At 35.9% G+C, this 14,955-nt stretch overlaps 1 protein-coding gene across 1 annotated transcript; it reads left to right on the top strand.

The window, feature by feature from the left end:
- Positions 1 to 380: 380 nt before the first annotated feature.
- Positions 381 to 14,809, top strand: LOC100247933 (probable glutamate carboxypeptidase AMP1). The gene is made up of 10 exons (XM_010654927.3): positions 381 to 1,618; positions 7,087 to 7,329; positions 8,020 to 8,172; positions 8,295 to 8,363; positions 9,541 to 9,628; positions 11,779 to 11,862; positions 11,983 to 12,071; positions 12,842 to 12,955; positions 13,078 to 13,212; positions 14,396 to 14,809. The coding sequence occupies exons 1-10, from the start codon at positions 668 to 670 to the stop codon at positions 14,585 to 14,587; spliced, it is 2,118 nt and encodes a 705-aa protein (XP_010653229.1). The 5' UTR covers positions 381 to 667; the 3' UTR covers positions 14,588 to 14,809.
- Positions 14,810 to 14,955: the final 146 nt, after the last annotated feature.

The following is a 14,955-nucleotide window of genomic DNA, read 5'->3' as shown; positions in this document are numbered from 1 at the left end:
TTATAATGGGAGGTTTCTATTTACCTCAGTCAAAGCTTAAAACTTAAAATAAAAAATTAAAAAAGTTTGTTATGGAATTGGTCACAGGTTGGAGAGGCATGTTTGGTTTGTTGTGAAGGGGTTGATGTTTTTAAATTGTTTTACTTGATTCAACAACAATTTTTAATGGAAGAACAAAAAGAGGCCGGCTTAAATTATCAAAGGATCAAACAATCCCTTATTTCATCATCGTCATTATTATTAACAAAATTTATAAAAAAAAAAATTGAAAAACTTTGACTCTTATTATCTTCTACTCGTTGTATTTATTTGGGCTTAGTAATTAATTTTGAATCATTGAAGAGAAGAGAAGGTTAAGATATAATAATAATATATTTTTTTGGTCAATCAAAATTATAATTATTAATATGAAAATTTGAGATATAAAAAGAAATGAAAACAACCTTTGGGGCCTCATGCATGAATCCACCACCCCATTAACCCTAGCATATTCACGCTTTTACGTTTTCTTTCATCTTCTTTAACTAAAAAATTGCACCAATAATAACGCATCACTTCACCGGTCACCTCACCACCACCTTCTTCTTCTTCTTCTTCTGCCTCTGACGCTTCCCCTACTACGCCTCTGCTTACTTTTTCACAGCACCTTTCTCTTTCTCCCTGTAGAATGTCTCAGCCTCACTCCTCTAAACCTACCAGCACTATTTTCAGTTCTGTTCCATCACCACAGTGGACTCTTCTCTTTCTTCTTTTCCTCTGCACTGTCGGTTTCTACACTCTCCACCTCCCAAACTCTGCTGCTGCCTTTTCAAATGTCCGAGATGCCCTCCGCTTCCGCAACATTTACCTCTCCTTCGCCACCAACTCCACCGTCTCCGCCTATCTCCGGGCCCTCACCCTCCACCCTCACCTCGCCGGCACCCACCCCGCTCTCCAGACTGCCCGCTTCGTCCACTCCCACTTCGCCGACCTAGGGCTTCGGACCCACACAGTTGATTATAGAGCTCTTCTCTCTTATCCTTTGCACGCCTCGCTCTCGGCACATTCTAGTGATGGGAGCTCCAGGGAGCTGCCGTTGGTGGAGCCGGGTGGGGCCGGGGCGGAGGTGGTTCGGCCGTACCATGCCTACTCGCCGTCGGGGGTGGTGACGGGGGCGCAGGCAGTGTATGTGAATCTGGGGAGGGAGGAGGACTACCGTGCCCTGAGGAGGGTCGGGGTGGATGTTAAGGGGTGTGTGGCGGTGGTGAGAAGGGGGGAGGAGTCGAGGGGAGGGGTGGTGGGGAGGGCGGCGGAGGAGGGGGCGGTGGCGGTGCTAATGTACACGGAGGGGGAGAGTATGAGTGGGGTTGAGAGAGGGACGGTGATGAAAGGCTTGGGGGACCCACTAACCCCCGGGTGGGGTGGTGTTGAGGGTGGTGAGGCTTTGGACTTGGAGGACTCTCAGATTTTGAACAGATTTCCCAAAATTCCATCTATGCCCATTTCACCTGAAGTTGCTTACTCCATTTTGAGGTCCCTTGAGGGCCCTCAAATGCCCCACCACTGGAGAGATGATGCCCTAGGTCCCCAACCCGGTCGGGTTGGACCCGGTCCGACTCTTTTGAACTTCACGTACCAGGTTAGTACGTTTATTTTTTCCCTATTTCATTGAAAAGTTTCAAGCTTGATGCTATTGGTTTGTATAGAGCTAGGATTGGAAATTATATCTAGTGTCAATGTGGATTGTGGAAAGTTTGATCAGGTTTCAATCTGGGTAGGGTGCCTGAATCAAATGTTTTACCTTTGGCAATTTTGATAGAATGGGGGGGATTAGGGGAAAATAGGAAGAGGTGAGCATAAGGAGGTCGGACTTTTTTTTTTTGGTGATAAGCAGGTTGGTTTCTGGAAGCAGCTGAGTGGTCTTAGGGGTTTTGACTCCTATCCTCCCATGTTCTTCTATTAGTATCTAATTAACAAGTCTCATCTTACCATGTCTCTCTCAGGAGTGTGAGTATGCTTTGTTTAATTTTTCTTTGGTTTGCATGTGTTTCTTTTTAATACTGTAAAGAAAAAAGAAGAATATTCTCACGTGGGATTCTCAAGATGATTGAAAACAAAGAACTAAATTCATCAAAATTCAATCAAATTTGAAACATTTAATTTTTTTTTTATGGGATCCCACAAATTGTGAGTCCCAACCCTCTTCTGATGTTATCTTTTGTTATGTTGACATGGCAATATGGAATTACTTATTAGGTTTTAAAGGAAATTAATATATAAGCTGTGAGAAGTTGTCTTTACCAATTAATGTTGGCTTTAGCTCATGGTCTTTACTTGATTTCATTGATTGGTTGGGATAGGTTTTTTTAAAAGTATACATTGTGTATACTTTTAGGTGTATTTTTTTGGCTTTCTTAATACAATTGCATTTAGTTATCAGATAAAAAAAAAATAAAAAAATCATGGGGTTCATGCCACCCACGGGGAACTTTCTGTTCCTGATTGGGAGGGCCTGCCAATTAAACCACCTTAGGTCTAAAACTTAATAATAAGAATTTCATATCCTTGCATTTTTCCATATTTTGATCTTCAATTTCTTGTGCTGATTGCAGAGGGCATAGAGTAAGAATTGAAACTTGAAATTATATGATAGATTGGGTTTGGACTGATTGTTGTAGGATTCACAGTTTCTCTTTTCTTTTCTCATGACATCTTGGTAATCAAGTGAGCTTAACTGTTAGTGGCTTAAAGAGCTTGACCATACAAAGTGACTTAGTCATTCAAGTATTATGTATCCATAGTGTGTTCTGTGATAAAAAGTTAGGTGATTGAATCTAAAAAATCCTCAAGAAACTCATAAAATCCAAAATGTACTCATCTTTTTACATATTCTTTTTATGCTAACTTTGAACTCTGGTGGTTATTAGTTTGAACTTGGATTTTGATGCTTAAATCGTATTTTTGTATAAGAAATTGAAAATGACCTTATGACAAAGTAATATTGTAAATCGATGAACATCATTAGTTTTTAATACTCTACAATACATAATTCCTGGCTTGTTGTGAATCATGCTTGTAGATTTGAAAGTTGCTCCCTGGTAATAAGAAGCATGATACTAAATACGTTCATTCTATAGTTATTTGATGAGGGATGCATTATTTCCATATCATTCATTTATCTTATTGTTATTTTGGACTCTCCTTTCTTCTCTTGCTCAAAATGGATTGGTTCTTTGGAGAAGTACATTTAAGTCTTTGATTTACAAGGTGAATCTCAAAGGTGGATTGAATCTGGTAAAAAAACCTTGCCTTAAATCAACGATTTTTTGGGATAAATACTGCACTATACCCAGTCATTCCTCTTAGAAAAAGAGATGGGTGTTAAATAAGCTTGTTTGGTTCTAATTAGTTTAGTAAGTATGGGGTTTGATTTTTATTTCTTCCCATTATTATAAGTTTAGCATCTTTAAAATTGTTATGTTTTAGCAGGTTTAGTCATACATGTTCACAATATAATGGGAAGGCTTGGTTTTTTGAAATTTTAAGAGTTCGTTTCTTCTTTTCACCTATTTTGTGGTATTGAATGGTAGATCCATCTATCTATTGTTTAAGGCTGATCTTAATCGCTTGTTATGGATGGCAGCTCTAATGCTTGAGATAGATTAGTTACATGCTATATCATTTTGGTGTTAGATCTGAAGGTTGGAATATTTGGGGATTCAAGAAGTGTGTTTTAACTGGTACAGTTTCATGGTAGTTGGATTTAGAATATCATGTACAATGATTGGGAAGCTTGTTAGCACGTTGTTAGATGATAATGTGCTTGAAATTTGAATTTGGAAGAAGCAGTCATGAAGCTGGAAAAATTGTACTAGATGGTGGCAGTTAACAGACCTAGTGATGATGAAATTCTTAGTTCTTATTGGTTCTGAACTACACATTACTGGATTCCATTGACAGCTTAAATCGGGGCTAGGTGGTTTTGTGCTGCTGTTTTCTCTGTTATTTATTTATTTCTTTTGTTTGCTCTGTTGATGGTGCATCTTGAGTACCTCTTGTGTACATGAGGTGCACCCCTTTTTGTTAGCCGCTTTTTATTGCATCTTTGCTATAAAATAAATTTTCCATTTCTTGTTGGATCTGAAAATACACTAAAATGAGGTTTTGGGTACTATTGTTTCAATGGAGTATTGTTATTTTATGTTTTGGAAACCCATGGCTTGAGATGAAGAGAGAAGCAGTTACAATCTTGCAGTTGCATCAGTTTGTGCAAAGAAGATGTATGGAGAAACAATTGAGAGGAAGTTAACTTGAGGATAAATGCTCTACTTTGGATCATCTTCGGATGGCTGTTAAAAGGAGAAAGATGGAGAAAACTGGAAAGTGGGAGATCCTTTGTTATATGCTTTTATTTGTATCTTGTTAAGAAATAATAGTTTCACTAGTTTTGAGGAAGGTTCAAAGCCAAACAGAAGAACTGTTAAAACTGAGTGGGATGGGAACTCTTTGGCAAATTTCTCTAGCTATGAAGCTCCTATCTTAGGCAATCAATCAGCAACTACCTAATTTTGGTTTACATCTTTAAGTCTATAAAACAGTTTAATCATATGCCGTGAGGAGTTTTGACTTTCATTTTTTCTTCTCCTATTTTATGTTATTATTTAAAGTTGATTCTAATTTTTTATTGATTAGATCTCAATTATGAGCTACGGCTGTTATGCGGTACATAGTGGTTTTGAGACTAAAAAAATTCAATGGGATTTCCTACTGGGAGGAGGGGCTCTCAAGAAAAAGCCCCATCTAGTGAAACATTTGACAATTTGCAAAAAAGAAAAGGGGTCTAGGCATTAAGGAGTTGTCCATTCTCAATAAGTCTTCATTGGAAATGGTGTTAAAGATTCGCTTTGAAGGGAGATATGCTTTGGAGAAAGGTTATAGTAGGAAATTTTGGAGAAGAGCCAAGTGAATGGTGCTCTTGGGTAGCGAGAGAAGGCTATGGTGTTAGCTTGTGGAAGTCAATAAGAAAGGGTGAGAAATTATTAAAACTAAAACAAGATTTGAGGTGGGCAATGGGAGAAGAATAAAGTTTTGGCATGATGTATGATGTGGTAATGTTCCCTTAAAGGACTCTTTTCCATTTCTATTCTCCTTTGCAACTTCCAAGGAGGCTTGGGTGAATGATTTTTGGGAGATAGAAGACGAGATGGTCCTATAGAACATGTGCTTCTCAAGACATTTTCAAGTTTGGGGGATAGATAATGTTGAGGAGTTTCTTTGGAAGCTTTAGATGGTTTGGAAGGCTAGCCATTCTTAGTGAAATCTTTCTACTCCGCCTTGGAATTGGAGGGTCTAGTGTCATTCCCCTCAAAGATAGTGTGGGCTCTTGAGCTCCTATCAAAGTGGATTTTGTAATTTTTTTTATTTTTTATTTTTTGTTGTGTGGGAAGTGGTTTGGGGAAGGATTCTTACTGAGGACCGACTTAAAATAAAAGGATGGCTTTTAGCGGGTTATTGTTGTATGTCTAATGATGTAGAAGAATCAGTGGACTATCTCCTTATCCATTGTGGGAAAGTTAGAGGGCTATGGCACTTCCTATTCTCTTTGTTTAGCATTTCATGGGTTCTCCCACATTTGGTGAAGGACATGTTAATGTGTTGGAATTTGACTTGTGGGCAAGAAGACAAGAACAACATGGAAAACAACTCCTTTTTACCTTTTCTAGACAATTCGGAAGGAAAGCAATGCACTAACCAATATCTTAAAGACTACCTTATATCTGATCTATATATGTGGTCTTGAGGGTATCTTATAGTTGATGGTCAAACTAATCCACCATCCTCGATAGATTTTATTATTAACTTGATATCTAAGTACTAGATTGGGGCTGTGGTTGTAGCTTGCTTCTTTTTGTTTCCTTACATGTGTACTTCTAGTGTATTGTGTTCGCCCCTTTTTTATTGGTGTTTTTAATATATGTATTTATTCTTACTTGCCTATCAAAAAAATGTAGTATGTTGGTTATTTTTTTGATCAGAAATGAAGAAGATTATATTAACAAAAGAACAAATACAGGAGAGAAAAAAGAGACAAAAGAAAGAGAAAAAAACCAAGGGAAGGATGAGAGGTCCTTCCTACACAAATACCAAAGAAAAACACCCAACAATAGAACTCTAAAAACAAAAGAAACCCCATCAATCTTCAAACTCTTGAAACGCAAACCCCAATCCAATTGAGTTGTAGAATGCTTAGAGGAACTCCTCTAAAAGCTTCAGTACAAGAAGCCCATAGAGAAGAATAAAACCGGATCAAATCCCAAACCATCTCTTCCGTTCTCCCTTTATCCTCAAAGATCCTATTGTTCCTTTCTTGCCACACCATCCAAATCAAAGTAAGGCAAGCAATTTGCCAAAGTGTCTTGCCTCTTAATGAGTTCCCCAAGCCTTTAAAAGAAATAACCAACATGTCCTCAAGGCTCCTTGGAGGGACCCAAATCACACCTACTAGATTGAACAACCTGTGCCAAAGTCCAATGGTAACGGGTTAATTCATTGTTTTTGGAATATGGGATGTCAATAACTGCCTCTTTAAGCTTCTGTCATGCATTATTACCATAATAATAGCTTACAGAGGCTCTTATGATTATGGCACATGCTTCCTCTTGTAGGATTGCTGAACTCTGTTCATGTTACTTTTTCCTTCAAAAAAATGTAACCTAAGAGTATGGGGACTTTGCAAAGTGTATGCATCCAGTTCAATCGATATCAAGGCTATGTTACAAGTCCTAATTATTTTCATGGGGGGAGGTTTGGGTTATGGCCCTTTACAGGGAATGAGACCTTGGGAGCTTTCTTATGAGTGTCTTTTTGTTTGTCTTTGTTCTATTACTCAATTCTGTCAATTATCTGCCACAAAATAGTACCTTGTGAAGTCACCTGAATTAATTCTCCAATTATTTTTATTCTCTTTTACATATTATCTTGTTAGCTAGTTGTTAAACATGAGAGGGTTAAAAAGGAAAAATGAGTGGAAGACTTCTACTAAAGCCCACTTGTGGAAAGCTTATTGAAATGTTTCTCCATTTATTTTATTTTTTCCCTCTTTTTCAGGCGGAGAAAAAGATAGCTACCATTCATAATGTTTTTGCTATCATAAGGGGATCTGAAGAGCCTGATCGCTATGTCCTGCTTGGCAACCACAGAGATGCATGGACATATGGAGCTGTTGACCCCAATAGTGGAACTGCAGTGCTACTTGACATTGCTCGTAGATATGCTCTTATGATGCGTCAGGGGTGGCAACCTCGGAGGACAATTGTTCTATGCAGTTGGGATGCAGAAGAGTTTGGGATGGTAGGTAATATTTCATCTTTGTTGGTCATTAATATAAAATGGACCAGGTTGTCAATCTCTAGATCATTTTGTTATTTCTATGAATTTTGGATTCTATAAAGAACAAATACAATTGTGTCCTAGATACTGCACCTTGAAAGTGTGTCAAAGAAAGGCATTTGATCACTCTTAATGCCTATATTTGGTTTAGGATGTTAATGGGCAAAGAATAGCCGTGACATGTAGGCTCTGCCACTCTTCTATTATTGGAATTGCCATCCGGTTGAGTCATTGCGGTGCACATCACTAGGAGAGATATTCCTACTTCCATGATATCAGTGACGAAAAAAAAATAAAAATGAGAGCTTAAGTCGTTAGTTTATGTGGTTTTAGCGAATTATGTACTCATCCCTGATGTGAAACCTCAGACTGATTATCAGCTGGCAATTTGCAACCATTGTAGATGAATCAATAGTGGATTTTTTCAAATGTGTATGAACTCAAGAGGCTACCATCTGTCAGATAAACCTTTTTCCTTGCTTGAAGTTGTGTATATCACCATCACCAGTTTTTACTGTTGCTGCCTGAATTGCTATATGCACTTGCTCATTTATTTGTTCTAAAAGTAATCCAATTAGCTAGGCTTGTTCTATTTGAATGGTTGTGTGTATTTAACACTCAAAGTAATTTACTTGTGTTGCGTGGTTTCAGATAGGATCTACTGAGTGGGTCGAACAAAACCTTTTGAATCTGGGTTCTAAAGTTGTAGCATACCTTAATGTAGACTGTGCAGTTCAAGGACCAGGCTTCTTTGCTGGTGCAACGCCTCAGCTAGATAATCTTCTCATTGAGGTTGCAAAGAAGGTAGAAAAAGATGGCAAAATAAGTTCACAAGATTGTTAATGTTCAATCTATTTGGATCTGAATTGATGACAACACCTGGTATTTCAAACTGTGTCTAAATTGTGATTTAAACTGAATTCCAGGTCCAGGATCCTGACTCAGAGAGCATGACCATATATGATAACTGGATGATTACAAATAAAGTCATCAATGTAAGTTAACCCTAATCTTTAGCTTTTCAAATCATTGGAATGGTTGCATTATGATGGTCCTCGTGCTTTTACCCATCTTTGAAAAACACAAGGTTCCAAGTAAATGAAGTTATGAAACATTACAAACCATTTTTTGGTTTGTGGAGGTTGATCTTCACATGTGAAATGATTGTCCTCCTTTGTAGGTGGCAATTCAAATAAATTTATTTGTTGAATGTACAAATGACTGTCTAGGATTCTAAGGAAATTTGTTTCAAAATTTTATTATTCTCATGCTGATGCTCCCTTTGAAGTTGGATAGTTCCTTAAACTCAGAATAAAGTTGTCTTAATCACTTGTTTAGTTGGACAATAATGTTTAGGGTATTGTATGGATTTTAAGGCTTGTCAAATTGGATAAATTCTTATAGGGTTTATTTGAAATTTTGGTAGAATGGGTTATGCTTAAAAAGTTCTGAAATTATGAAAAGAGGAGTGAGTTGTGAAATTTCAGGACGATAATTAATTCAATTTCTCTGTTACTTGGGTAAATGTGTTGTAGAAGTTGGGTTTTAGGTTAGAGAAAAGGTTTCATCTTGGAGAGAACAAAATTTGCGTATTTCGTCATATTATACCACCAATCATCACACCAACTTATTCATGCTAATACCATGACCACCACGACCACAGCAGTATTGTTGTTACCACCACCTCCACTATAGATGTTTATCACTTAATTATCTCCTTTTGCCCCTCAGTACCACCCCCTTCCAAGTTACACCATTTTTGGAAGTACTTTTTCAATTGCAAAAATACAACTAAAAAGCTTCAGTTGCAGTTAAAAAATAAAATGTTTTGGAGAGAACAAAATTTACTTTTCCCATAACCTATGATCAAATCAACACACTGCTTCCATGAGCATCACACCACAGCAGTACTGCTACCACCACCTTGGTTGTCTACTACAACCACCAGTTCTGTTTCATCAATACTTTGCTTAAATAAATTAGTCTGTCTGCACAGAATACTTGTAAAGATGCTTTTTACTTCTGTTTTTCATCAAAAAGCAAAAAGGAGAGACAAGTATACCACTTTTCTTGCTTTATAAATTATGGCTTTGGATATGTCAAAATTTATCTTTGTTGTTTCTATATGGACTGTATGAAGTAATTATTGGGATTGTCTTGGCTGGATTGCAGATCCAGAGGCTAAGTGGAGTGGATTCTGATTTTGCTCCACTTTTGCAACATGCAGGGGTTCCTTCTGTTGATTTATACTATGGAAGAGGTACATCACTTATACCCTAACATTTCCAAATTACAGATGGAGATTAGGAAAGCTATATGAGTATTGAGAAAATGTGTTCTTGTGAAGGGAACTGGTGTGCTTAGACATGCATGCATAAAGAAAACTAAGCATCTCCACTTTAAGGGGGACATTAGCTTTGTCCTTGATTTTTTTTTTTAATCGATGAAAGGACATAAAAGTGGAACAAAGTGTAGTTATTTTTATAAGTTAGCAAATGTTAGTTCTGTTTGTAATTTATCATTCCCATCCTTCTCCGTTGTGGGACAAAGAGATTGCCTTAGGCTTCCATCATGGATATCAGAGTTCTCAAAGAACATACATGTTTGTGTTGAATAGAGATGACATGGGGCGGGTTTTTTTGAGTGTTTGCCCCATCCCACCCCTAATAGGACGAGTTGGGGATTTTTTTTTTTAAATCCATGGTGGGTTTGGGTATGTCTTGCCCTGATTATATATAATATTAAATAAAAAATATTTTGATTCTTTTTTTCATTTTACCTTTATTTTACATATATAAAATCAAAAAATTATTTTTCATTAAATAAATTGTAAAAAATATACTATATATTTATATTTAAATTATATTTATTTTTAATATAATTTAAAATTTTAAAAATAAAAAAGTTTTAAGAAATGAAGAAAAAATTAAACAGGGCAGGGTTGGCATGGGGGTGACCCATCCTAAACCTGCCCTATTGCCATCCCTAGTGTTGAACAAGAGTGCCTCAGTCATTGCTTTCGCTTGTTCTCTTCTGTAAGTGAATGTGTCAGTTTTAAAGAAAACCTGGGATTTTTTTTGCAATCAAATTCTGCAATTTCATAATCCAGAATGCAAGGCAAAGATTCCTTTTCCTTTAATTTGAATATACAAGCTGAATTGTCTTCAATCTCCTAATGAATTTTTTGTTTCTCCTAAAGTGAGTGAATAGATATGCATAATTTGGTTTATTTTTGCCATTGCTTTGCGAAATCAATCTGTGATCAGACTATCTCAGCTATTTGTACTTTTTCAATTAATTGAAGGGGTTTAAGGGTTTGTTTGGCAACATTTTCAAATATGGTTATCAAAAAACAGTTTTGTAGAACAATTTTTAAAAATAATTACCAATTATTTTCAAGTAAAAAATTCTTTATGGGAACTCAAAAATTGAAGATAGTTTTTTCTGTTTATTCTCCATGAAGGTAAAATGCATTTATGTATGCTGTAAAGTTCCTAAAGTATTCTCTATATTTTCAATGTTTTCTTATAATACTCTACAAAAACTCCTTGAAGTAGTTGTAAAAATAACCTGTTTATTTAAAAAAAAATAATTCTAAATGTGTTTTTTAAGTTAAAAAATTGTTTTATATTCTAAATAGCAGAAAACTATTTTGAAGAGTTTCAAAATAAGTATTCCAATATATGTAGGCAAAGAGGTTCTTTTCTAATTGGTATGCTGATTTGCAAAGAGAGAGCATGTTGCTTGTGCTTTTGCAGTTTTCTTCCACCTTTTTTTTTCTTTTCTGTAACACTTAAAAATGAGGTCAGTTGAGCTTTTTTAAAAAGTGTACGTTTCCTTATTTCCTTACAATTATCTTGGTCAATTTGGCAGTGACTCCACATATTAATAACCTTTTCATTCAGCTGTGGTGTGTTTGCAAATCTAGTGCAACCAAAATCATTCCACTGGGTTTACTTGGATGTGGAATGATTTAGTTTTGTTCTTTTATATTATCGCACTTGAAAACATTTTCTTGTGTGTGTAGGATCATTTTTAGGGCTTTATGAAATGGTATTTTGAATTTCTTAATTTTCTCATTATCTCTGATGGTATTTCTGGTTTCTTTCGTATTTCCATTTTAAAGGATGGTTTTTTGCTTGTTCCTTTTTTCCCTTTTCTAAATGCACCAGAAATTACACCTGGAAAGATTCTAGTTTCAAGGCATAAGACGGAGTATAAAAGAAAAAAATAATTTTTTTTTCATTTTTAGGCAAATTATTTCCACTAAAAGGATTATCGAAAGCTTTTATTATGATACTCCAAGCACTGTCAATAATGTTAGTAGTATAATTTACATCACAATTAAGATTTCATGCTAATCAATTTGGTAAAATAGAACTTCAACTTTCTTTTTCTTTTGTCCTTCAGATTTTCCAGTCTATCACACTGCTTTTGACTCCTATGACTGGATGACAAACCATGGGGATCCATTGTTTCAACGTCATGTGGCTGGTTAGCTTCTTTTCCTTCTAGGATGCATTCTTGAAAAAGATTTATCGATGAACTAGGAAAATCACTGCTTCATTGTCACTTCTTCAAGCTTACATAGTTTTCTGTTTTTTACCGCCTCAGTAGCTGGAGTTTGGGGACTTCTAGCTCTTCACCTGGCTGATGATCCTATTTTACCTTTCAACTATGTCTCTTACACAGAACAATTATGGGTAGGCATCTATTATCTTTCATTTATCATTGCTTATTTTCTCAGTAATTAAACTAGATTTTTTGAATTGAGATTTTATACTCTGGTAACTGCAACTTAATCAGGTGAAGTGACCTTATTTTCAAAAATTCTGATCTAGCCTTATATCTAAATAGGGAAGTTTTGATCTTTTGAAATGGTATTCCTTTAGGAACTGCTACTCACCGTCCTTTTGTCTGCAACCTTGGGTAACCATTCCATTTGCCAGAGTTAGTCACTTCATTTTGTGAGAAAGCCCCTGCTCTACCTGCACAAAAATGAAAAATAAAGGACAAGAAGGGAGGGTGGAAAAAAGAACTTGAGTACATCTGTTTTACACAGCATTATTTCTTTTTTTTTTCTTTCTTTGGGATGCAAAAGGATGTTACCATGTTTTAGAAATTGAAAATTTCAAATAGACTAGAAATAATTGATTGTTCATTTTATTTTATTTTTTTCTTTTATGGATAGGTAATTTGATTTCATGTGTTACTGCCTTCAAGAAGTTATTATTCATTACAATTAAACACTGGGGCTACTTTTGGTTTAGTATAAGTTTCCTTGGTTGGTCCCTGGATATTTTCTCAGAAGAGAGAAAAAGATAATCAATTTTTCTGTAAAAATGTGACATGGTGTGGTCCAAGATGTTGCACTAATGCTATTTAAAATTTGTGTAAGTGCTGATATGCATTTGTATATTTGTTCTGTTATATACATATACTAGTCTTGTAATAATCTTTTTTCTTGGGGCAGAACTACACAAATCTCTTACGCAACTTGGTGAAAGGTAATGTATCCCTGCACCCTATAACTGCATCCATTCAGGAACTCGCCTCTGCAGCCGAAGAAGCTGAGGGAGAAGCAAAGGTGAGAGACAAAGAACCTTGTTAGAAATTATATGAAGTAGTAACGCAAAAAATTTCCTTTCACGTCTCTGTTCTTATTCATTTTCTTTCTCCATATTCTAAGGATGTTGTTCTAAAATGCAGAAACTGAGAGAAGAGGAAAGAAATAGTGAGTTTTTGGTATTGAAGAAGCGGGCATTAAATGATCGACTGATGCTTGCTGAAAGAGGCTTCCTGGATGCTGATGGGCTTCAAGGGAGGCAATGGTTCAAGCATCTGGTGAGTGTTTTCCCTTCCCCTAGTTCAATGATGCTGATTGCTACTGGAAACTGTTGTGTTTCAAAAAACTATAATGATGAACTTGTTCCAATCAAACCTCTATGTTAAATCTCTACACTGAGCATTTATGTAAAGTTTTTTGAAGCTATTATACCACTGAAGCGATTTGGAGCAAAAACAAATGAACTAAAAAAAGGAGGAATGAAAAGCATGTACCATCTCTGATCAAAAAAAAAAAAAGCATGTACCATCTGCTTTCCAAATTTTCCAAATGGTTATTTTGGATATTGAAAAACAAGTTTGCAATAAATCACATTCTTTAGTCCCAATCACTGTATTTTCAACTTTATCGAGACACCTGAATCATGGAAGTTCTCCCAATAATTAATAATTTATGCGCAAATTTTCAAAGGTCTAATTTGGTTCCATGGTTTACAAAGAATACTTGTTCATATCTTTTTTGGACAGAAAAGGGATATTTTCTAATGTCACTATGCATGGCTAGAGATAAGAATTCGTTTTCACTTACCACAAAATACATATTTGTGTGTTTCACGGTATGTATATGCATGGGTGTGAGCGTTTATTTGACACTCATGTACTCACCTGTAAGCAGTTGGAAGGTTCACACTTGCAATATCATCACAAATTTTCACTCCCCTACACCATCCCTCTATTTTTGTTTACTTTATTCTCAAGGCTAAAATTATACTTTGAAGTTAGATTCTTTAGGAAGCTTGATTTTTAAATGTACCTTTTCCATTCAAAGAGAATGCCTATAATGTCTTAGAAATACGAAGATTCTGCTAATTATCATTGTCGGTATGATGTGCATTGTTGCCCATATCCTAGCTGTTTAACCTTTTAGGAAAATTAATAACTTAACATCTATGGTTAACAGTAGACTATATACATTGTGGGTCCATATTCTAACAACTGAAAACTTTTATGCCAAGTAGTAGCCTACGAACATTGTAATAAAACTATGATTAATCAATTAGTAGCCTAATATGGCATTAGAGTTGTGGTTAACTTTGTGAATTGGTAGCCTCCAAATTTTAAGTTCTAAGTCTATTGGTAGCCAGGCATGGTATCAGAGTTACGATTATCATAGCTTAGATCAATTAATAGCCTCTTAGTTTATCTATAACCCGTAACTGCTGCTTTGTGATATGGTTTATAGGTTTACGGGCCTCGTGGTGACTCAGAAAGCAAGCTGATATTCTTCCCTGGAATAGCAGATGCCATATCTGCATCCACAAGAATGAAGAGGAAAGAAGGTGAAGCAGCAATTCAGCATGAGATATGGAGGGTTGCCAGAGCCATTGAAAGGGCGTCCAGTGCTCTTAGAGGAGGAATCTTCACTGAGAAATGATGATAAAGAAAACCTACACATAGAGAGGTGAGATGAGACGACAGGAATTAATAATATATGCCCTTTTGACTTGTACATAGATGAGGCTGTAGTGATTTTGCTTTGTTTTTTTACTTATATTATTTGGTTTGGATTTGAGAAACATATAGATAGTTGGATACACAGCTATTGTAAATTACCATATGTGAAATATTATATATATTAGTTATTTTTTTGGTGTTCTTTTTTTTCTTCTACTAAGAAGCCACATTGGAAAAGTACATCAAAGAGTCTAATTGCAAGAAGAAAAAAAAAATTGACGGGAAAGCATTGTTCAATTCTGATCTCTATGCATTTTTAGGTGTATATTAGTCCGTTTTGATGCTAGT

Source organism: Vitis vinifera, chromosome 8 (genome assembly GCF_030704535.1).
Source record: "Vitis vinifera cultivar Pinot Noir 40024 chromosome 8, ASM3070453v1".
NCBI lineage: Eukaryota > Viridiplantae > Streptophyta > Magnoliopsida > Vitales > Vitaceae > Vitis > Vitis vinifera.
This window is presented reverse-complemented; position numbering and strand designations above follow the sequence as displayed.

What these genes read in the sequence shown, in the direction of transcription:
- LOC100247933 (XM_010654927.3), top strand. Translation starts at nt 668, where the DNA reads ATGTCTCAGCCTCACTCCTCTAAACCTACCAGCACTATTTTCAGTTCT. An exon ending in TGATTTATACTATGGAAGAG is followed by an intron (nt 9,629 to 11,778) that starts GTACATCACTTA and finishes TTTGTCCTTCAG; the next exon opens with ATTTTCCAGTCTATCACACT. An exon ending in AAGCTGAGGGAGAAGCAAAG is followed by an intron (nt 12,956 to 13,077) that starts GTGAGAGACAAA and finishes TCTAAAATGCAG; the next exon opens with AAACTGAGAGAAGAGGAAAG.